This window comes from Rattus norvegicus, chromosome 10 (genome assembly GCF_036323735.1).
Source record: "Rattus norvegicus strain BN/NHsdMcwi chromosome 10, GRCr8, whole genome shotgun sequence".
Lineage (NCBI taxonomy): Eukaryota > Metazoa > Chordata > Mammalia > Rodentia > Muridae > Rattus > Rattus norvegicus.
This window is the reverse complement of record NC_086028.1, coordinates 93,766,546-93,791,139: the sequence shown is the minus strand read 5'-3', so window position 1 is coordinate 93,791,139 and position 24,594 is coordinate 93,766,546. Positions and strand designations below refer to the sequence as shown.

General features: G+C 45.6%; 1 protein-coding gene across 3 annotated transcripts in view; it reads left to right on the top strand.

Moving 5' to 3' along the window:
- The first annotated feature begins 3,522 nt into the window (after positions 1 to 3,522).
- Prkca (protein kinase C, alpha) overlaps positions 3,523 to 24,594 on the top strand; it is a 398,627-nt gene continuing 377,555 nt past the window's right edge. For 2 of the 3 annotated variants that reach the window (XM_017597006.3, XM_039085211.2), the window contains exons 1-2: positions 3,523 to 4,213; positions 6,979 to 7,010. In XM_017597006.3, coding sequence (XP_017452495.2) covers positions 4,041 to 4,213; positions 6,979 to 7,010 — 205 coding nt within the window. In that variant the 5' untranslated portion in view covers positions 3,523 to 4,040. 3 annotated transcript variants of the gene reach the window in all.

Below are 24,594 nucleotides of genomic sequence, written 5' to 3'. Positions count from 1 at the left end.
GCAAGATCAGGTCGGTGGTTCTGCAGAGGTCCAGGAAAGAGTTGATGTTGGACATATACCATATTGCAGTCAATGGGCCAAGAAGATCTGTCCGGGATGAGGGGCACACAGGACACCTCTTAGACTGGATGAGGGGGGAGGCTGAAGGGGTGAGTGGGAAGGCGCTTTGGCCTTCAGTTTGAGCCACAGGGTGATAGTGACACTGTGAGACTGAGGGTGCTGAGAGAGGTCTCAGATGAAAGCTTGCTTTTAAAGGCCAGACCCGAAGGTCCTTTCAGGTCAAATGCCAAAAGCTGGAATCAAGTAGAGTGTTAATGGGATCCCGACTAACCTCCACGGTATCTTTCTGTGAGTTAGAAAAGAATATTGGAACTCCTCCTGAGAAGACAGAGGTCTGTGCCTTGTTGAGGAGTATATGACCTGGATTTTAGTTGCTTCCCATTCTGCTGTGTCTGGAAGGCTTGGCACTCATCTCTAGTGGGGACCTCTAACTCACTGGCTCTCGACGCTTGTCTGACAACGGCCCCTGGCTCTTCCAGTCTTCTTCTCATTTAGACCCCAGTCTATTTATTTCCAGACCTCCTAATCGCTGTAGATCTATCTGCTGGGTTATATATCCTAATCTGCCATCTTACCTTTCCCCAAGCTTTCTACGCAGTACGTCGAAAAAGCCCAAGTGACGAGCTCATCTTTACGACAGGCTATTTCAGTGCTTAAGCCGTTCCTACTGCCCGGTTTGAAAATGGCCCCTGTTGAAAGCAGAGTGGGTGCGGTTTCCCAGAGCAAGTCGTATCCTCCAAGTCAAGACTACCCATGTGAAGTAAACCATTCTTGTTTGAAACTGTTAATTCAAGACCCCGGCTTTGACCCCAGCACCAAGCTGCTACGTCACCACGATGTAGCTGTCACCTCTCCAAGGAGGACTGACATCAGGGTGGGCATGGATGCCACATCCCACCCATCATCTTCAGTTCTTTTCTGGTACCTTCTCCATGAAACAACAGATTAAAAACAATCACCAGCACCGAGCCCAGGAGGCCACTTCCTTAATCATCTCCATTTTAGCCACCCCGAGGTGGAAGGAATCTTGTCGGGTGGCCAGCATGGGTGAATGGTGACCCAACCCTTCCCATCAGTCCATGCTCGCGATGCAGCTGTATTGCTCAGTAGCTGACGGTCCTCCACTCCAGGTGCACAGCTCTCTGGGCCAAGGGAGTTGATGCAATCACACTCAGCCCAGCTAGCAAGCAATGGGCTTTCAGTTAGCCATTTCTCCTCACACCCACAGGGCAGAAGCAAGGAGAGCAAAGCCACAACTCGAAAGGGAAGAGACATGGCTTCCCTCCTATTGATGCACAGTTCAATGCGTGCACAGAAGATGCCAGGCTGCTGCCCAGCCTGTCTGATTTTGATTTGTGTTCAAGAATGCCCAAGCAACCCCACCCTCCATTCCTCTGCACCTCCCCCTCCCTGCTTCAGGGAAATAGAAAGAAGCTTGCCTTTATGAAACATGGCTGGGTGAGGGGTTGTGGCTTCGTTCCACCATGCCCCATTTCAACTACAATTAGCAACTAAACATGGAGGGTTTGAGACCCTCATGATGGTTTTGGTTTCTGTGTTTTTGAGAATTCCATCCATTTTCCTAGTGTTCTTCATTCTTCTCCCAACCCTTCCCGCCTTGCCTCCTTGGCCTGGAAGTGCTGAAATTTACTTTCCAGATAGAATAGCACCAAGCACCAACAGTACTGGCTGTGCTGGCTAGCCCTACCCACTTGACACAAGCTGGTACCAATCGAGAAAATAATTCCCTCCATAAGATCGGGCTGTAGGCAAGCTTGTAGGGCATTTTCTTTTCTTTCTTTTTTTTTTTTTTTTTCTTTTTTTTTTTTTTTTTCCGGAGCTGGGGACCGAACCCAGGGCCTTGTGCTTGCTAGGCAAGCGCTCTACCACTGAGCTAAATCCCCAACCCCATAGGATATTTTCTTAATTGGTGATTGATGGAGGAGGGCCCAGCCCGTTGTGAGTAGTGCCATCCCTGGGCCGGTGATTCTGGTTGAGCAAACTAGTAAGCAGCAGTCTCGCATGGCCTCTGCATCAGCTCCTGCCCTCAGGCTCTCTCCTGGCTTAGCTTCTCTCAGTGAGCTGTGATTCAGGATACATACGTAAGCCAAACAAACCCTTTCCTATCCAAGTTGCCTTTGGTCATGGTGTTTCGTCACAGCAATAGTGACCCTAAGACACTTGCTCACCAGATTGTAAATGGGTCAGAGAAGAGCCCGCTCTACTGATGGCCAATCAGCCGCCTACACTTGTTTAAATGTAGAAGCTATCTTTTCATCAAGAGTCGCCATTAGGGCCTCTCGAAAAAGAATAGTCCTTCATGGTTTACGGGATATGCTGGGAGCTAGTATCTCAGACGATTTTTCTTCTTTTAAGATCTTTACTTGAGCTCTTAAGTTCCTGATCCTCTGGGGGCCACTCGCTGGTGTCCAAGTTAAAAGTGCACATTGTCTTGATGGATTTGTACTCAACGATAAACGAAGCTGATGAGATGGCTCATCCCTGTAATTCCAGCACCCAGGAGCTGCGACAGGAGTGTTACCTCGAGTTCGAGACCACCCTAGGCAGATTGGGACACTGAACTTCTTGCTGGGAAGTGATCGCTTAGGTACCAGGTTTAGAATCCTCCAGGCAGACCTAATAAATATTCATCAGGCGCTCTGGTGGCCCAGCCCCAAGCGCGCCCTTTGCATACAGATCCATTCCAGCGACTCCTTCACGAGCAGTTTTACTTGGTAATTTACAAATGTTCTGGCTGAACTCTACACCTGCCAGTATCTCAGCAATTAGCTTAGGATGCAAAATGATTTCTAAATTAAGGTTCTGGACATGGAAAATCAAGAGAGCTGGATCATCATCGGCACTACAGCTCTGACAGTCAATGAATAACATCACGAACCAGGGCAAGCACTCTCTGGCATCTTCCAGGGCGATTACGGCTGCCGTACAAATCTATAAAATAAGCAGGTGAACTGCAGGTCAAAGATCGAAGGTAGGTAAGAGGGCCCGCGATCAGTTATTCAAAACCGCTCCCTTTTACCGACTCTAAACTGAGCGAGGGTTAGGGTTTGGCCATTTTAGTGGCATAAACGATTAGAATGGCATTTTGGTCAGGTACAAGGTTAAATGGGTAAGAGGCTGATAAAACGCCAACAAACCCCGAAATGCCGGTGGGTCCAGGTAGCTAGACAAGAAGCTACCTCTGTACCTGCTAAGGGGGGGGGGGTGGCATCAGGGTGGTGCCCTGTGCTTGGTTCCTCCGGGGCACAACTTCCATCCCAGAAAGAGGAAAGCAAGAGCAGGAAAGCGTGAGTGGGTGGAGGAAGGTGGGGAAGAGGAGGAGGCCGGGCACGACGAGCGGAAGGAGAGGAGGAGAAAAAAGAGGGAGGAGGAAGCAGAGGAAAAGGGAGGAAAAGAAGCGGGCGGTGGAGGAGAAGGACCCGCCCCTCTCGGCTTCTTCCTGGGCTGGGCATCTCCAGGGCCTCTCCCTGACCGCCGCCCTCCGCTGTTGGCCCGGCTCACAAGGGCCCCCCACCCAGTACGCGTGTCCAGCTCGGTGCAGAGCAGCGCAGCTCAGAGGCCCTAGGCTCGCCCCGCGCGCGTCCCCGCCCCGCGCGCTCCTACTCCAGTCCGCGCGCGCGCGTGCACACATACACACGCTAGCTCTCCGGGCATGCGCAGTGGGCGGCGCCGCTCCGGGCCGCCTCTTGCTGCCGCGAGTAGGAAGCGCGAGCGCCAGGCGCCGGGCTGTCAGTGAGCGTGGGGCCAGCCAGAGAGCGAGAGAGCCGGAGAGAGCCAGAGAGAGCCAGAGAGAGCGGCTCAGCTCCCAGCTCCAAGCAGCGCAGCGCCCGCCCGGCTCTCCCCGGCCACCGCCGCCACCACCGCACCTCAGCACCGCCACCTCGGCCGCCGCCCCCGCCCACCCCGGCCCTCCCCGGCTGCTGCTCCCCGGCGGAGGCAAGAGGTGGTTGGGGGGGACCATGGCTGACGTTTACCCGGCCAACGACTCCACGGCGTCTCAGGACGTGGCCAACCGCTTCGCCCGCAAAGGGGCGCTGAGGCAGAAGAACGTGCATGAGGTGAAAGACCACAAATTCATCGCCCGCTTCTTCAAGCAACCCACCTTCTGCAGCCACTGCACCGACTTCATCTGGTAGGTGCGCGCGGCAGCCCGGGGGACCCGGGAGCCACCTTTGCTCGGGGCTCAGGTCTCCTTGTCCCGGGGACTTGGGCTCGGGGACGTCTCTGAGCCCCGGCGCGTCCTCACTCTTATGGCCAGGACTCCTCCGAGAACTTAGAGTGACCGGCCGGAGTCCGAACTCTCGCCAGGAGTGACAGGCGCGCACCCACGCGGGACACTCCCTGGGAAGTGGCCCGGCGCTGCCACACATGCCCTGCCCTGAAGGGACTCATGGCTCGGCATGGGGTGACTCGGATGAGGGAGAAGGTCCCCTCGCTTCTGGTAGGCTCACGGGTCTTTCCCGTCGCCAAGCGGAGCGGCCAATGCAGCCCGGTGGGAGCGAAGGGACCGGGAAAAGAGAATGCTGGTGGCAGAGTGGCCCCGGGACGCGCAAGAAACACGCCCCGGAGTAGCGGGGAGCCGCTGCGAGCCGCTCCAACTTGCTGGCGAGCCAGGCTGGGCGCGTTCCGGGGAGTGTTTGTGCCTCGCGTCGGGCTGGGACTCCGCTGGAACCTTGGGTCCCTGCCTACTGTAGGCTGTTTCTACTGGGCACGGAGACTTTGACTTTTCTGGGTGAGCCCAGAGGGGGGAGGGTGGGGAGGGAGAGAGATGGAAGGCAGCAAACTGTTGAAAGCTTGCAGTGGGGGAGGAGGGCTAACCTAGCAGGCAAATGGCAGAGGGCAGAGGGAGTCATTTAAAATAGACCCTGTCAACAGGAGATTAGACCTGCAATCCAGTTGATGAGGACAGAGGGCTTATTTAAGAAAAATACTGTAATGGCTAAAGGTGTCAGCGCTCAGGTGATTTCCACTGAATGCCAAGCCTTGGTAACTGAGGGGCTTGATAGAAGGAGGGGCTCAGGGATCTATCTCTCTGGAGCCTGCAAAATTAGGTAAGATTGTATTTATGCAGATTTACGTTTTTACTTTTTTAGAGAATTATAGCTTTCATCAGATTTTCAAAATGTCAATATCGCCCCTCCCATCCCAATGCTTAGAGATCTGGAACTAAGGGAACTCCCAGCCCCCCCCCCCCACGACTTTGAACATCAAGTGTCAGCTTTTTCTGACTCTTCTCCGTGGATTTGGAGTAAAAAGTTCCTTATAAGCAAGAGCTATGGCTGGGGCTCCTTAGCTCCTTCCTGGGTGGGAAGCCATAAGGGGTGAAGTGCACTTAGATACCAAGCAGTCAGCGGGCTAGCATTATACACACTGGGTATCCTAGTGGCTCTAGTGGCGCTGAATCCACCCAGAGAAGAGAATTAAAAGGGGGAGTCCCACCATCAGGGTGCCAATAAGATGCCTGATTTTTCCTTCCTTTTAAGAAATCATTCAGAAGTGCACCTTGGTGAACAAGGCAACCACTTGACAGTTTCTGTAGTGTAGTTAGCATCTGAAGCAATCCAGCTCAAGGAGTGGGTGACCATAGATAAGGCTACTTAAGATGACTTTAGCATCCGGGTAAAGGGAGGATATTGCGTTGGGCGATTTGCAGCCTCCCATGTTAACCACGAGAGTGTATTCAAAGGGGCTAGAGTGATAATTACTTCTACAGGAAGTAGATACGTTAGAAAAAGGACTTACATTTTTACCACGCTAACTAATCAGTCTCCACTATCACTGTCCAGAGGATCAGTCCCCCGCCAACTGATGAGGTACTCTGGGTACCAGGTTCCCTGTGATGTAGTCCACAGGAGCACAAGTGCTTCACTTAATCTGAAAGCATCCAGTTAGATGGCTTGGGAATCCCCCACCAAGATCATCTTGCAGTGGATTTAATTTCTCTGTTTTCCTTCATTATGACTCCTATGAGTCTTTGGTTTACAATTTAATTTCAGTATTTATTGTATTTTAAAGGAAAATATTTGAACTTAGATTTTTTTTTGGTAGGGCGATGACATTAAGATAATTATAAAGGAATGCAGAGTGCTTTGTAAGGTTAAAATGCTATGCAAAGCAAGAGATTGTGAGCTACCTCGGAGAACATTTTGATGCAGTTCGTTCTGTTGGAACAGTGTTTGTAGTCAAATATCCACGTCAGGGCTCTGTGCTTACAGAGTCAATTCTCTAAAATGATTTACAAGAACAGAATGGCCTCAGTATAGACTTTGGTTCTCCATGAAAATTAGACCACAGATAATCTCAAGTATGCGCTATAGCAGAGATGTTTCCTCTAATCGGATTCCTTCAGCCAAGATAAGATGTAAACAGTGGTACTCTTTGACAGTTTTTAGACACATACTATTTGAAACAAAATTCTAACAAGCTACTTTTTGATTGTCTTTAGGAAGAAAAAATTACTTTGTTTTCAGGACTAAAAAGGAAGTCCCCCTGGGGTTGGGGATTTAGCTCAGTGGTAGACCTGGGTTCTGTCCCTAGCTCTGAAAAAAAGAAAAAAAAAAGGAAGTCCCCCCCTCCAATCCCCAATTTTAAAGCATAAAATTTAAGCTTCTTTGTGTCATCCGAGTACTGTAGCCAACAATTTTGAGTTTGAAGTCTTGTTCTTGTTTTGAAATTTAAGATACCAATTCTAGAGCAGAAAAGACTAGATAGACAAAAGCTTGATAACAGTTCAGCAATCCTTTACAGACAGATTTACATGGTTATCTCGTTAGATACTTAGGGCTGTTTTTTCTTATGGAACTCTCGGGTTTCAAGCATAGACTTTTAGACGCTGTAGAATACTTGTTCTCGGTGGAAAGGAGGCTAAGATATTTGTTCTTATTTTCTGTTTTCCAGGGGGTTTGGAAAACAAGGCTTCCAGTGCCAAGGTAAGCTGCCTCGATGGGCTTCATTTCCAAACATCCAGGCGTGAGCACCGCACACAGGAACTGTACTTCTGCTCAACATTTCTTTTTGATCCGAAAGACATGGTACTTAGATAATATTTTCAAAACACAAGTGATGTTAGTTTGTTCCTTTGAAGAAAAGAAAACATAATATCACCTAGTAATCTGGACACAGGACTGCCTTTTTTTTTTCCATTGAAAAAAAAAGCAAAAGCCTTCATTTTTTATTTTTGCCGAGAACATTGCTGTCAGAAACTGCTGTCTTTGTGTGGGTGTTTAGGAAAATAAAAAGGAATCACTTTGTATTCATGTGGTACTTCTTTCCCTTTCTTTCCCTAACTCCCCCCGCCCCCTACACACACACTACAGCAGATACTCGAGGCAACTTGTTTTAGGCTATATGTAATTCCAGGAAACTTGTGTAGGTCACCCATTGTCACCATGAACAAAGTATGCACACTTTGACATTACGTCAGTGATGTGAGGGTGACTGACAGCTCTAGTGTCAGTGTGCAGTGTGCCTTCCCTCCAGCCTGAGTACACACTTCATGCATGCTCTCCTGTGCGCAGGCTCCAATGGTTTTCCTCCCTCACCTACAATTGCGTTGTGCACTGCCACTACTGTGCGGCCACCAAATATCTAACTTTTTATATTCTCTGTCTTATCTGTTGGGTTGGATAAATAAGCCCTTTATAGCTATCGAAGGCGTTTCAAGTTCCCTAGCTCGCCTGCTGGCTTGTCTGCTCATAGTCTATAACATGTTTATTTAGTTTGAGCTATATTTCCCATCTGGGCATAGGTTTATTATTAGGGCAAGTGGAAAGTACATTCTAGCCTGGAAAATATCGTCCTAAGACTGTCTCTTATTAAGTGCATTAGAGAAAGACACTGTGTGCGTGTGCTTTTCTATTTTCTATTTTTACAGGTGATAGTGTATTATTAAGTTGATTATCTTTTTGTAAACTTCCAATTTGGTGACCTTGTTTCTAATACACCGTATTAGAGAGGGGACATTTTATAGCATAATGATCATTAATACTGTACCTTCCTTAATTCCATGATGTGCTTAAACCTCTGATTGAATGAGTCGTTTAGAGAGCTCCATTTGGAAATGAATGGATATTGATTTTAAACAAAGAGGAAAGCGTGTTGTGTCAGCCTTTATATTAGATGAAAGAAAGACCTCGGTTCTCCAAGTTCTGGGCCTAAATTTTGTAGATTAGGCTTGGGTCTAGGTTTGAATGTGATTTTAGGTAGTTCAAACATGCAAATGAGATCTAAGTCTGTTACTATTTTGATTTTGGCTTCAGTTTGAGTCAGAGCCTATGGAAACTTACAAGAAAAATAGTTACCGAATTTCCTCAACTTGTCCAGGAGAAAGTAGTTATGTTGTTTTAAAATTGTATCTTTAGAGTCACTGGGTCTCTGCTAGCTCATTGGTCAGAGCAGGTACTGTTGGTAAAATCACAGGATATCCATGGTTCAAGGTCACCGGTTCTGTGAGATTCCCTACATAGTATGTGCTGAGCTTCCAGTGGATTCTCAGATGAACAGCCTCTTGTCTTCACAACTCGCTTTTATATGATTTCTTTTTAAAAAAAAATACTCATAAAATGTTTAAAAAGTGAAATAGTATACCTCTTTCTCTTTCTACCTGCCTCCAGGGATAATATCTTTTAAAAACACCCATTTAGTCTCTGTTTGCACATACTTAGTTGTAAGAGCTTGAACTCTCCTGTTATCTGTGCAGGGTGCATAGCTTTCCCCCATGTATGCTAAGTAGCTGTGTGAGCCAGCCTCGGCTCTGTCTGACTCTACACAGTGGCTATTCACTCTCGTCTCCTCCACTAGGGATGTTGGTTACTAAGTTCACCCAGACACATTATAGACAGCATCCCTGGGAACCAGTGTAGGTGTTTCTAGAATGGATACCCAGATGTGTGGAGGTGTGCATTTTAACTTTTAATGGGAACTATAGAGTTGCTGTCCAAAAGGACTCCAATGCGTGGTTTACCATGAATGTAAAGCCTGCTTGCCCTTCCTAGCACTCTCTGGGTAGAGAGGTTGCTATAGAAATTGGCTTTATCTTTTGCTAATGTCAGAGGGGAAGAGGACCTTACTTTTAACTTCTGTCTCCCAGGCTATTAGTGAGGTCAAAGTCCCCTCCCCACGTGCCGTAGACGTTTGTATTTCTTGTGTGAATTTCTTTACTAGATTTACAATAAAACATGGATAAATGGCTTTACAAACCACACTAATTAGAGAAGAGTGCTTTATGTCCAGTTCTTGGTTTTAAGGAATTTACCCTTTGATTGCTTTAAGTAATGAATCCCCCTAGTGCAAGCACACGTTTTAATTCACAGTAACCTTTTCAAGGATGACTGTATTTAGAAGTGCTATCTGCTGCTATATCTTGTTTAGTGTGCGTCATCTGTGCTTGACTTCTTGTGGCCATATTGTATCTTATTGTGGTAACTTAATTAAGAAAGATGCTCTGCCTAGGGCAGCGCTTTTACTCCCCAAGCAGTACTTATCCTGCCTGCCTTGCTTTTAATGCCTCCTTAAATTCAGTGTTTCTCTGAGCACCTGACCACTTTGGAATACATTTTATCTTGATGTCCCGACTTTCTCTCCTTTGGTTCTGGTTATTAGAAAGTTATTCCTATTCAGGAGACTAACTCATTCTCATCCACACTGCTGGATAGCCCTCTCTTCCAAATAGCAGCCTGAGTTTGGGAAGAAATTTTTAGAGAAAGGGTCTCACCATGTAAACCTAGGTTGGCCTTGAACTCTTAGAGATCTTTCTGCTTCTGCCTCCTGAGTGCTGGGATTAAAGGCATATGTCACCATGCCTAGCCCTGAAGCTTTTTATATTCTTGGTACATTAGGTTTTTCTTACCTGTTCTTATGATAATATTTTCTAGCTACAGAAACAGTTTATTGATTTGCTCCATAGGTTCAGTAATTGGAGCAGGTGTACCCTACTCCTCCTCTCCTGTCCCTCTCTCTCCCTCTCCCCCTCCCTTCCTCTCTTCTCTGTCTTTCTACTCTCTCTCTCTTCCTCTTCTTTCTTTGCATAGGTTGTAAATAAGGGTCAAATATCCTTGTCACAGGTAATATATCTTTGTCATAATTTTGCTTGGTGAATAATAAGAATTATGATACTAAACTAATAAATTAATTTCAGCCCTAAAAGCTGAACCTATGTCACTAGGAAAGAGTTCAGTTGACACATGGAACACTTATGTTTATTTCTTTGGCCCAAGATTCAACATAAATGGACTCGGGAAACTTCCAGAGAAGTGTTTGTTGAGTTATTTGCACTCTCCCAAAGTGGATGTTGTGCCATTCTTAGTTTTATTGCATTGTGGGTACACAGTGATATCAGCAGGCCTGATAACCAGGAGGATCCCATATGAGAGTCTACTCTCTGGATGATGTCTTGGAGATGGAACCAAGAGCCTTAAATACTAGAGGAAAGAAAAAAAAAGTTCACAGTGGGCCCTGACACCATGAAACAGCTTCCTTACCGTCTTCAGAGAGCAAGGCAACCTTGTCTGTTTGTAGCTCTTAAAGGTTGGCGGTGAGGCTCATAGCTGCCTTTTGAACTTTTGCTTACTATTTCCTGTATTTTTTACTTGGTGACTCTAGGGCTCTTTTTATCTCCCTAACCTCAGCAGATAGTCAGTCCTCACTCACATTTTCTTTCTTTTCTTTTTCTCAGAGAAAGGGAAGTAGACTTGTGTGGCCCAGGCATTGGTGGCACTGAGTTTGAGTCTGCTGGGCGAGGAGGTCTGTCTCCAGGCAGATTCTCTCTTGCATCAGCTGCTTCCAAAATCATGTGTTTAGGACACAGTGGTCCTTGGTGCTGCTCTTACAGAGCCTGGTCCTCTGGGGCTATCTGCTACTTTCACTACTGGAAACGGGACTGAGCCAAGTCATTTTTTTCCCCTTCTCAGAGTTAGCAACAGCCCTGCCAGTCTCTAATTACAGTGGTGAAAGCAGCTCTGAGAGGGAAGCATGACCCGCTTGTTTGAAGCGCCAGGCTTCAGCTCATGGCCTCTGAAAATTTCCTCCTTTTCCCATTCTCTCTCTTTCGTTTAGTATCTCACATTTAAATGAACTTTATCCCTGAGGGAGCATTGGAAATCAGCTGGACTTGTAACTATAGGGTCCACGACCCTGCAGGGCCAACCCTGGGTTCTCAGGGCACTGTAGGGATGAATCTGCATCTCTCTACTGCAAAGCAGTTAGGAATCTTGAAGGTCTCTTGCTAGGGACGCGCATATCATAGCCTGTACTTTACTTGGGACTCCTCTGAAGCTCCGACTTTTCAGTAATAAAAGTCAGCTTTTCTTCTGCTGCTCTGGTGGCATTTTATTTTAAAGCCCCGATAACATATCTGACCAGGATGGGTTTTGCATTTCCTCAAGAAAGTGAAAGTTGTGGGGTGAGGTGGTGGTGGGGGGAAGAATACTTATCTGCAATACAAGCTGAAGGAAGAGAGAGAGAGAGAGAGACAGACAGACAGACAGACAGACAGACAGACACGCTGACACTTAATGGAGGCTGACCCTTTTTGAGACAGTGTCTCATATACACTAGGCTGGCCTTGAACTTGCAATGTAGCTGACCTACAAACTTCCCATCTTCTTGCCTCTCTGTGTCTGTCGGGTGCTGGCATCACAGGCGTGTACACTGTTCTTTGTTTATGTGCTGGGAATTAAATACGAGGCAGGCTCTCTACCAGCTTAGCTATTTGCCCAGACTGAGACTGACCTTTAAACAGAAATGGGGCAGTGGGGATCATATTGGCAACCTTGTAGGAAAGGGACGTCCAGTTGTCCTCCTCTGCCAAGTAGTGTGGGTACCAGGTGCCAGGAGATAGACAAGGGCTGAGGGCCAAACTGAGCACAGTCGTGAGCTTGGCCACCTTGAATAGAATATTTGTTCTCATGCTCTGCAATCTCTGCCTGTTTGTTTGTTTTTGTTTGTTTTGTGGTACTTGGCATTAAACCTAGGACCACTAAGTGGTAATCCCAGCACAAGGTTTGAAGGAAGCACATCTTATAGGTAGCACAAAAACTCAGCCACCTAAAACTTAGAGTGAGCTCCAGCGGCCCATGGGCTTCGCACTTGTGTTGGAGGTTTCTGTAATCGTCTGCCTATCAAGCAGAGACCTGCCCTTTGACATCTCCTTTCTGATAGTCCTGGATCCCTGGTGAGAAGTGTAACTCTGGGTGCATGTGCATCTGTGTGTGCACATTTGATTGTGAACGGAGCTGTGCCCATACTGTAGCATGCATGTAGAGATAGGAGAATGAATTCAGAGGTGCTCCTGTCTCTCACCTTGTTGAGACAGAGTCTGGTTTTTCCACTGTGCTGTGTCAGGACAGTTGGCTTACAAACTACTGGAGATTCCCCTGTCTCTACCTCCTATCTCCCTGTGGAAGTGTTAGGATTACATTTATGTATTGTACTGCTTCAGACTTTCTAACATGGGCTCAGGGGATTTGAACTCAGGTCTTCATGGTTGTGTGGCAAACATTTTGCCTACCGAGGCATCTCCTTAGTCCCCTGTAGGTGAGTTCTTGGTGTTAACTTGGAACTCCGAAGAGTTTGTAACAACGCACAGAGTCAATGTCAGAGGCTACACGGCTTGCACTTGAAAGTTTCAGGGCTGGGGAGTGAGGGCTTAGGGGGAGGGCAAGTGCAGCCCAGGCCCTTCTCAGCTACCTCCCCCCTCCAGTAAAGATGTATATTGTTTGTTATAAGTAGGGGTGCCAGGCTGGAGCTGGTGCCAGATATTCCCGCTGTTTGCCCCCCTCTTAAAAGATTTCTGATTAATGGCTGAGCGGCCCTCTTTTACTTGGGGAGTGAGAGTGCTCTGTTGTTTGATGAACAGGCTTCCTCCCCGACCAGAAGCCAGAGCTGTAGTGTGTGGAGTGCTTCCCCCCTTCACAGGCAGCGGGGACCTAACAGATGTTTACTTTCGCAGAGGAGTTTGACAACCAGGCTCCCTTCCTTTCATTTTATGGTTTCTTGAGTCCATCATGCCCTCTGATGGCAATTCCACCCTCCCAGATACTCTCACCCAAACTGAAGTTTTCAGATGCAGCAGCCATTGGGTTGTGTCTCTTTACAGAGTCAGACCAGTTTCAGAGCAACATTGATCTCTGGGCTGCCCTGGCCGGGTGCGGTTCAGACCTCAGCAGCTCTTCAGTGTACTCGGCTGTTCCCTGCCTCTTCAGACTTTCCAATGGATGTCTCCCTCCTTCACTTACGGACGCTTCGTCCTCTGGTCCTTCTGGCCATCATAAGCTGCAGTTGACCAGGTGACATCTGTGACTTTAAGTCTTAGCCGCAGTGTAGCTTAGGCCTGTCCCAAACTGCCAGCCCTTCTGGAGATTTATGCCCATCGTGGGAGCTTGTCACTACACCCCTCTGCCTCACTCTTCCTCTGCTGACAGAGTGCAGGATTGGGACTTCTTTCTGTGTGTGTCCCCAGTGGTTAGTGCAGTGCCTGGTACTTTATAGACACTATGTAAATATTTGTTGGGTGTGTGATTATATAAATATTAGAGAAGTTATGACACAAAGGCTTATAACCAGAAAGATAGCGACTTTTGGCTGAGTTTATTTATTTATTTATTTATTTATTTATTTATTTATTTATTTTTAAAGCTAGCTTCTTATCTAAAGGTATACCAGCCTTCAGAGGACTCGGTAGCTAGGCAAAACAGAGAGCAGAAAAATCCAGTTTGGGGGTTGGGGATTTAGCTCAGTGGTAGAGCGCTTGCCTAGCAACCGCAAGGCCCTGGGTTCGGTCCCCAGCTCCGAAAAAAAAGAAAAAAAAGAAAAAAACAGAAAAAGAAAAAGAAAAATCCAGTTTGTATCTCTAAAGAGTTGTGTGTACTGCTAGCCCTAATAAATTAGCACAGTGGGAGTGAAGCATACATTCCTTCCCTCTCATGAGAAATATGCAGGTACCAGGAATACATCTTACCGCCACAAATACAATCAAGGACATCTTATGGGCTGTATTAGGAAGGCAAGATGTGTTGAATCCAGGGTGAGAAATCGAAGCCACTCTTCAGGGCACTTTTGGCCCCGTCACTTCAATGTTCTGTTTTACTTTGAGATCGCTAATAGCTGACCCCACATTGTCATGCCCAACCACATTGATCCTGCTATTTTTAAATTTGAAAGGCTTTTTAAGCCTCAAGGTGAGAAAGAGAGGATGAGAATGGTGGTATGAAATGTCAGTAATTGGGTTGCGACAGCTTTAAAGGGTTTATTCAAATAGAAGAAAAAGCTAACATCGTTAGGTGCTAGTCACTATCACGGCTTTCCCATTTTAGGTGATTTTATCTAAAAGTACCTTAGAATCTCCTGTGAAGAAGGAGAGAGTTGGGAGCATCTCCAGCCTGGGGCAGGGGCCTGGGTTCACATTGTAATCATTTTGAGGAAATACTCCTCCCAGCCAACTGGAAACCATTTCTTTTTGGTGCTTGTGAAGCCTGGATTTGTAGGCAAGGAAAGAATGATGCCATGAAGGGAAACACCGAGCCACCTCCCTGGGACTAGACTGGCTTGGTCTTTGCGGTCCTCACCCTTCTCAGACTTTCCACAGCAAACCCTTCATTTTAACTCTTGTTTTCCACCAAACCGTGAAACTGTTAGGAGACGGGAAGTTAAGCCATAAACACAGGGGAGGGGATACAATCTTAACAGTTAGGGTGAGTTGAAATTGCTAAAACCAAATTAAAAAAAAAAAAACCCTCCCTATTAAATTATATAAGGGGGAAATGACTTGTGGAAATAGGTTTCTGTGAAGAATGGAGAAGAGGGAGAATGACTTGATTAATCGTCAGCACAAAGCTGGAATTATTTAGGAGCAAGTTCACAAAGGAAGACAGCTGAAGGACAGTCCATCTTTCATGCCGCCTTCTCCTGCTGTCTCCCTGCACCCCGTATCTACACATTTCTATTTTCAGTATCGTAAGAAATGCAGAGTCCATCTGTCTTGTCTGGGTAACTTTAATAAGGAATTGAGAAATCACTAATGATGCGAATACGGGGCATAGGCTCTTAGAGGTCCGTTTAGGTCTGACTTGTGCAAACTGCTCTTTTCCAGTGTGGTCCGTATGCAAATGTTCAACCACCGAGTTGCACCCCCAGTCCCAACCATGACTCTTCTGATGTATCTCATCACTCCTGTGTAGTACGAGCTGCCCATGGTCCACAGAGGGGCATTTTCCTGTGCTTGATGCACAATGACAACCACCCCTCTCCCTCCCCCTATGTAGTGTTTTAACATTAGGCACGGTTCCATGTACTTTTCTTAAATTACTTGGAACATTAATTAGCCTCAACAATTGCAAAGAGATAAGCTATATTGCCTCTGTTTTACAGATATGCCAGAGGAGAAGGTTTTGATATACATTTACAGTTGACTGTGGTGGAGCTGGGACTCAAACCCAGGTCTATATGCCGTGTTACTAAGCTAAGGTTGTGCTGCCTCTCATAAGTCCCCATTTATTGATGTTTCTGTCACTCACTGACTACACTTGCTTGTGGAGCTGTTGAAGAATCAAAAGCCAATGTACTCTTTATTCATGTGCCTTAGATGCATGGACTCTCATTTGCCCCTGTACCATGCTAGCGGTTCAGCGCACAGCGGATAAGCTTGTACTAGGAACTCAGCATGGAGCCCAAGAAGTCCTCCATGAGAGCATCGAATCACGACTCTACATCTAATGTGTACATAATATTACATTCTGGTCTGGATGGATTAATTGTGGAAGCATGTGGGAAGGCAGCATATACTGTTTGTACATACTAGATGATGGCTTTAGATTTGGGTTTAGAGGGTGTGTGGAATTTTCTTTCTTTGGGATGACGGGGCAGACATTCTAAGGTTAGGAAATAGTAGCAGGATGCGTGGTAGGCGAGTGTAACTTTTGTGTTCTAATAGCAAAACACACCAGGATGAGAGCTGTATATTTAAGATGTTACCAGTCCCAACCGCCAAGTCCTAGAGCAGATTAGAGAGCTCTTTATGGGGCTGTTGGTGCCTGTTGACTCAGTGGACAGTGGCTGTTTTGCAAGGATACATCGTTTCCTCTTGTGTCTTTTTTTTTCTTCTTACTGTATCTAGTTTATGTTTCCGGAAAAATGTTATAGTGGGAGAGATTAGGCATTGTAGCTTCTTATGAAAGATACATTGTATCAAAGTAGGAAAGGCCCTTGCTGCTGCCTTCACACTGTTGCTGGCTCTAAAGAAGCCTGGGAGACTGATTACAGAGTCACTTTAGAAGTCTAGGGCTCTTGATCCATGGAAATTAGGTCTGGATATGGTACACTCAGTTATACTAGATATGGGAGGGAAAATATAATTAGAACATTTACATATTCAAAACTGGCAGCATTACTTTAGAAACTAGCTGTTCATTTAGATTTATTTCCTCATTCAATATCATTGGCTATTGCTTTATTATTTAGTGTCTGATGCATTTTCAGCATACTAGAGAACTTTGCAAGAGATACCGCTGAGCTCTGGGGCTCCAGGTTGAAATATAAGCTGGGTTTTCACCTGGACTTTTATCCGAGCTCCCAAGGGAGAAATGGCAGTTTGCACAACACCACTCCTGAGCTCATGTGTGCTTACAATGTGTGCCTATTGTGCTCTTCCTGTGGAGAGCTGGCAGTGCCACCCTTGCCCAGCAGCAGGGACACTGGAGCAGAGAGAAGTTAAACAGCTTACCCTCCATCGTGCCAGCAGGGAGTGGTGGAGCTGGGACCTGAGACCAGGCAGATTGAGTGACAGTGTGGGTTTCTAGGGCAGTGTTTTCTTCGCAGCTGAAGTCACACAGACTATAGCCTATCCCGTTTCCTCATCTCACTGCATTTGTGTTTCCTTCAGGTTTTTAAGCAAAGTATGATTTGTGATGCTGTTTATGACGATAGACACAAAAGGCTCAGGGACTGGAGAAAGCTTGGCTCGCACTCATGGAGGCTTTACTTAGTTCACATCCAGACCTAACCTCTGCTGCCAGGCATCTGGCTTAGAGGTGGAGTACTTGCCTGGCAAACATGGGTCCTGGGTCTCATCCCTCAACCATTTACCATGAAGTTAAATACCAGAACTCAGCTTAAATTCTTTTTCATATGTTATGTTAATACTTGAGGCTCCGGTGGGTGGATTCCCATAACCCTATAACTGCCAGAGCTAACCTGACCGATAGGCAGAATGTCTAGAAATAGAAATGGGGCTTTACTATTGAAAACAATGTAAATATTGATTCCTAACTATACTATATAGCAGACCTTAAAGTGCTTCCTGTTCTGTCTTAAATTCAAGTACCTCTCAATTCCGTTGTTATGCCATAACCATTCCACAAAGCATAGTTGGCATTCCATAGGCAGAGTGCAAACTACAGTGATCATGTTGGGAGCCATCGTCCAGTAATAATCCTAAACTTGTTTTGGAACAAATCTAGTTTTCCATGTGTTCTGTCCTTCCAGTTTTGCACTGGTGGCATCCATCTGACAACTCAGTGGACAGACATTTGGTTTCCGTTTTAAAGTGTGGCTTTCATATTTTATTTCTCTATACTACATGTGGTTTTAAAAAAAAATCAAATGGTTAGTAGTTATAAAGAGTTTAGAAACATGCATATCTTATTCGATTTATTTACTTGCTTTTTAGAATCGAAGTGAAGTTTACTGCCTAAAGCTGCCATGTGTTCTGCTCTTACTCGACTTAAGTGTATAGCCCGGGACCCTTCCCAGTTAGTATGGGGATGAAGAACAGAGCTGTCCAATGGCCAGGCCATGCGGTTTACCTTGCAAAATCATCACTTAGGAAGATTAATTCTTGGACTGCGGCAGGGGCAGTGGATGTGCTGAGGCTTCAGCTTGGTAAACTAAATGAATGGAATGCAAGGCTGCATAGCTCAGAAGCCCTGAGGCATTCGCTTCAAGTTTGCATTTAATATGATAAGGAGACATATTGCTAATGCTTTTGTGAATGCTTTGATGTCTTTTCTATTCTTTTCTTTCTTTTTCTTTTCTTTTTTTCATTTAAAGTAAACCCTGGGTCTGGGGAGATTGTTCAGGGTGAAGTCCTGACTTCAGATACTTAGTACCCATGTAAAAGCTGGTGTGGTGGCCCCTGCCTGTTACCTTGGTGCTGAGTGGTGAAGACGTGCAGATTGGCCTCGTTGGCCTGCCCGCCATCTCGCTGAAGCAGCAAGCGTAGTTCAGGGAGAGATGCTGCTTCAAAGACACGGCCAAAACAACAAAGATGAAGCACGATGGAGAAAGACTGGTGGCCACCTCTGTCCTCACATGTGCATGCCTGAGTGGGTATGCACACACATGTGCATGTACCACATACAGACACATATACATATAAGTAGACTCTGGAAGAATAACATATTTATGAGACTAATTTTGATTGCCTCCCTTGTGCACAAGATGTTTTTGGCAGACTTGACCATTGGTGACAGTTGTTTGATGGCCTCTGTTTTATCTCAGTGTCAGGAAATGCATCATGAACTTGGGCTTTTTATGCATTTTCCACCTGTCTCTCTTTTTTATTGGCAAATTATATTACATTTTGTTGAACTGTTCTGAAGCCATATGGTGACTTTATCTTAGATTTTCAACTCTGCCCCATCCCCAGTAGGTTATCATTATGTAGTCCTGGCTGGCCCGGTACTTGCTGTGTGGACCAGGCTGATCTTGATATCATATAAATCCACTTGTCTCTGCCTCCCGAGTACTAGGATTAAAGACACGTGCTCCCCTCCCCCCAAATATATTCATATCAGCTTGATTAGACTTTTGTTCACTATGAAATAATTGGATGGTTCTTTTATGAACCATGGGCTTTTTCATATTGCTTAAGGTAGGATAGAGTCAAAGGCACGAAATCATGCTTGTGTGGGATAGGTTGGCTATCTGTACTCATATGCATCGTAGAAGTTCACGCCTCACCTCCTTGGCCATTCTGGTAGTCATGAGGTCAGGGAGAGCCAAGTTTACAGAATTTAGATCAAGACAGGAGTGTAGGGCTAGAGATATGGCTTGACTGCATGGGTTCTGCATGCAGAAAACCCTGAGTCTGGTTCCCCTCCCCCATGGCCCAGTTATGGTGGTGCAGGTCTATATAACCCCACCACCTGGAAGGCTCGAGGCTCTGCTTCGCTACATAGTGAGTTAGAGGCGGTCATGGACCATATGAATACATGAGACTTTGTATCAAAACAAAGCAAAGCCGCAACAAGAAGAAAAAGATTCTAGCCCAGATGCTTGCAGCTGTGATGTTGGCTCTGTGAGGTAAGTAGCTTTCTGTGAGCCTAAGCACACAGGGTGGACACTTTAGTGTCCAGTCTCGGTACCACGCCTTTCCTGGTACCCACTGTGTTGTCCTCCTACCTCCCAGCAACTCATGTATCTCTGTATTGTGCTCAGTGGATGTGGACTTGAGTCAGGAAGGCCGCTGCCTAGGAATGGGGGTGTCCACCCAGCAACATCTCTACCTCATCCAGCAGCCCAAGCGATGCTTGTGGAGCAGGCCCCAGGTTCCTCTAGCTTTCTTGGGAAAGTAACAGTTCCTTCTAGGAACAGAATCGCAGCTTTCATTTAACTCTAGCAGTTCCAAGTAAATTAGGATTTTATGTTTAACTTTGATAGTTTATAGATAAACAGTCTGGCAATTATATATAAAGCCCTATTTAAAATAGCTCATTAAAATTACTGAGACCTTTGAATTTGTGCTACATTGAGAGTTCATGGGCAAAGGAAAGACTCCCTTTGGAATTATATACCTTTGTTTCTTAGCATGGCTTGACCTTCCACCAGAAGTGATTTTGCATTTTAATTAATTAATTATTAATTAATTGGTTTTGTTCTCTTAATCGTTGGATGCACGTATTTTTAGTCATCCTCTGAGCCAGACTCACAGGCTGACACAGACTGCAGCATTTATGTTTGGTCGCTTTGCTTGCAGTATTCCACGTTGCCTCCCTCTGAGAATGGAAGTTATTTCTAGACAACAGTCCAAGCCAGATGCAGAGTTAAGCCTTTGTTTCCTACAGTTTCTGTGTGGTAGATTTGAGGTTCTGACCTCAGAACTGTGGACGCAGCTAATAACCACACAAAATAAACAAAAGTGGCAGATCCAATGATAAATGAAACAACAATGTTTATTCACGCATCTCCCAATATTTATTTTCTGGCCGAAGCTGAGTACAACACTAAAGTCTTGTAAATATTCCTCAGGAAAAGATGTTTCCTATGTGCTAGATTTATTTATAAGTTGCATTAAAAATTAGCCCCAGGGTTGGCAAGATGGCTCAGTGGATAGACAGGTGCTTGCTGCAAAGTCTTAGAACCTGAGTTCAATCCCCAGTATCTACCTGGTAGAATGAAAAGGAGTGACTTTCACTTTCACTGATTGTCCTCTGACCTTCACATGTGTGCCACTGTGCACATGTGCGCGCGTGCACACACACACACACATTAAATTAAGTAAAACATAAATGATTTAAAAAATGACTCCCAAAAGATAGTTCTTTCTTTTTCATTGGTGAGTTCTCTTAGGCATCCTGTATCACTCCAACAGTCTTTGAAACATGTTCAAGACCTGATGAAACTGAGGAAGATTGTGTTGAAGATATTCTAAAGACAGTTTGAAATTATCACTGTAGATCAGGTGTGTAGGAATAATTGTGAAAACTTGATACTTTCACTGTCATTAATTCTCCATAGTCCCTCTGGGATGGAAGCCTCCTCCCCCAGCACACTTCCCTTTCTAGTAATGCAGCTCTTTTTTCTGGCGGGGGAAATCCTTGGGTGTTTCTTGGTGAGAGGGCGCTTACCTTTATTTGTTCTATGAGCTCTGGTTGCGTCAAGCACATCTTGTCTCAGAGTGGTCCAGCCGTGTCTAGTTCTAACTGGAGTTCTTTCCTGCCAGCCTCTGTTTTAATTACATGGATTATTAATTAATTAATTTTTGGGAACTGGGTCTCACATTGTTGTCTAGGCTGGCCTCGAAAACATGTTCCTCCTGAGTCTAAACTTCAAAGTTCTGTAATTTCAGGTGTGGGCCACCATTCCCAATTCTTTGTTTACTTTAGAAGAAATAGGATTCTTTCCCTAAATTAGTTTAATTTTCTCCCCCCGAGACACCACACACACACACACACACACACACACACACTTTTTTTTTTTTATAAAGAAGGCAGGGAGTTTCTACATCTCCTGGTACTTTCCCAGTGCCAACACTGACTTAGCCACTGTATAATGATCAAACCCAGGAAATTAATGGTAGCACAGCCCCGTCACTAAGTTATAAACCTTCCTTTAATTTTTCTCAAATTTTCCACAAATATCTGTTTTCTGTTCCAGAGTCCCATTTTGAATCCCACATTTTTTTTTTTCTTAGACTCTCTCTTAGCCAATTTTCCCCTAGTCTTAGAGGCCACAGTTTGTCATCAGTGTTGTATGGGTGAGGCACATCTGGGCAGGAGCCAGATGTTTTCCTTGGTGTTAATGCAGACTTGTCCTGTCCCCACCTCACTGTTAGCTGCATAGAGTAAAGTTACTCTGGGTGAGGTCAGCTTGTTGTCCATGTGGTTGCTGGGTGGATGTCACTGTGAGTTTATACTGGTTGTCATCGACAAGAGTCCTTTCTGTAAGCAAGAATTAATAGGGATGCAAGCCACCAACCACTAGGAATTGCCGTACTTGCCGGCAGAGATGGCTTAGGGATCCCTGGATCTCTGGCCATCTGCAAAGCCCCCTTTGCCTAGATGACCACTGACTGCCCCAGAGGATTTGTGCCACCAGGAAACCCACATTGTGTATTATTACGATGCGGTAGCCACAGATACCATCTGGCTAGTAAACCCTTGAAATGAGGAACTGAATTTTTTATTATTTAATTTTAATTCATTAAAATTTAAAGTTAAATGGCTACATGTGTATTGGAGTTTTCAGCTTTAGTGTTTCCTTGGGGAGCAGCGTTGGATCACAATTTAAACCTTTCACTGTACAATAAAACACAGATGGAGAAAGTCATACAAAACAAATGCCCAGTTTAAAGAAGGATCATAAGGTTGACATTCTGGTGACCCCTGCCTAGGTTGAATAGAGGACTCACGTCTGACCCATCCTGCTCGAGGGGCTTGGAGGCTTGAGGCTTGGAGGATCACTATTTTCTTATGTTTCCTTTTATCACCTGAGCGCATATCCCTGCACTGCCGTTTTAATCTCATGCATTTAAAAATAACGGGAAATGTCCTCAGGTCTCTTGTAATCAACAACGCCCTCCTCTCCGCTGCAATACTGGAAGTAATGTGCGGCTAGATGTGGGGACCAGTAGAGTTTCCTCCAGTCCAAATTTTACCTTTGCACACTCAGGTAGAGCTGGCGATGCTCCTCTGCCTCCCGGTTTGTGAGACTCCTCTGTATTTTCTGCAAGTCGCAACCTGATCCAGACGTTCCATTGATCAGGCTCGGGTCAAGCTGGGTCATACAGTTTTAAAGATGCCTTTATAACGCCCTTGCCTGTTTGTTATATGTGTATTATTAATGTGGAAAGAGCATCAATAGGACATTTTCCATCCCATGAAGCATACCCAATTGAGGGCAGTTCATAAAGTTAAAGTGGTTTATGGTAAGCCTGCCCGTACATACATAACATGACACATGGTGTACCTACTGTGTGCTGTGTGAGGGAACACACACGATCAGGGTTCTTTCCAAATACATACACATACATTCATTTGACTTCTCTGCAACTTAGTGTGTCTGCGGGTAAGAGGTGTGTCTCTGTGTGGGTGTGTCTGTCTGTTGGGGCGGTGGGGAAATTCTAATCGAACTGTTATCTAGCCATTTATTTGTCTAAACAACACCCACGTGACTGTGTGCACTGTCTTCTTTAATGTTCTTGTCTTTTCATTTCCAGCACAAGATCAAAATTGGACTTTAGAGTTATTTTTGTGTGAGGAGACATCTGGAGGCAAAGGGAACAAACACGGGAGGGTGAAGTGTGGATTGCTCCTGGGTTGGCGGCTTAGCGGCTTAGAGCTGCTGTGTAAGACCCTCTGTTAGCTGTTGGAGTGGGGTGTCTAAGAGGCTGCCTGTGCCCTCTCATGAGGAGTTTACTGTGTGGCTAGGTAAGTTTGACTGAACTTCACAGAGCACTAGAGTTTGTTTTAGTTTATGGTTGTTGTCGTTTAATATAAAGAAACGCCAACGTGTGTTAACCCATTAAGTGATGGACATTTTTCTAATGTGAGAGGTGAAGTCTACGCTGGGAACAAAACAGTCTTGGCTTCGTTTCAAGCTTCTTCCCTCACATTATTCGCAAACGGAGAATCTGGTCTCCGTTAGGGCACAGATATGGGCTGCTCTTGCCTGCACCTGGGGCAGATCTTGCTCATTAGTCATTCCTGCTCCAACAACAACTTCAGATCCCCTCTCAATGCCATGTTCTAGGCACTGGCAGGAGAGGACACTTTGTCCTCCCTGGTATATTCTTCCCAAGTTCCCTCTGGCTGTGACCACCTCTGAAGGCAGGAGAGATCCCCAGGCATGCTGCTAGCTTACCTGCTTCTCCTCTATTTTTTTTCTCAGTTCTTTGTAGGAATGCAGAACTTCTCTCACACACAAATAGATGGTATTGAATGTTTTCTTCCTAAAAATATTATCACTCGGGCTAGGGAGGCATCGCAGCTGGAAAGCGCGTTCTCTGCAAGTGTGAGGACACTGTTTTGAGTGAGATCCTCCGAATCCACATTTGAAAACAATAGACTCACTGTTATTGGTGCATTCTTATAATCCCAGCACTAGGGAAGCAGACACAGGCAGATGTCTCAGGCTCCGGGCCAACCTGTCTAGCCTATGTCACTAAGTGACAGGGCAGTGAGAGAGTCCGTCTTAAAAACAGTGCGTGGATTCTGAGAAATGACACTCAAGGTTGTCCTTTGGCCACCACGTGAACTTATACATTTGTGCATCTGAACCTGCACTGAATACACACACACAGACACACACATACACATATACACACACATATACACATGCAGACATATGCACACACACACACATACACACAGACACCTACACATGTTATCACTGAAATTCTGAAATTCCCATTTTAACAGACTGCTGCTGTTGGATATTGGCCTTCAGCCAGAACCGAATTAGTTTCAGATGAAAATCCTAACAAACACACAAACAACCTAACCAACTAACCAACCAACCACCACAAAAATCCGAACAAAGTGCCCGCTTGCTTCTGCACGTTACCTTTGTTCGCACGTGCCGTGTGAAACGTTAGGCTTTTCTAACGCATGTTGGGTCTAAGCCAGCGTTGATCACTCAGGTTTGTGTGAGTCCCTTGCAGCTGAAGTGTGGCGTTGGGGCTGTGTACTGGTTTTCAGTCTTTTACAGACCTTTGTCTCTGAAGTCGTTCTAGATGTCCCTGAAACATCTGGGCCACTAATAATAAAAATAAATGCCAGCAATAGATAGACTTTTCTGACTGAT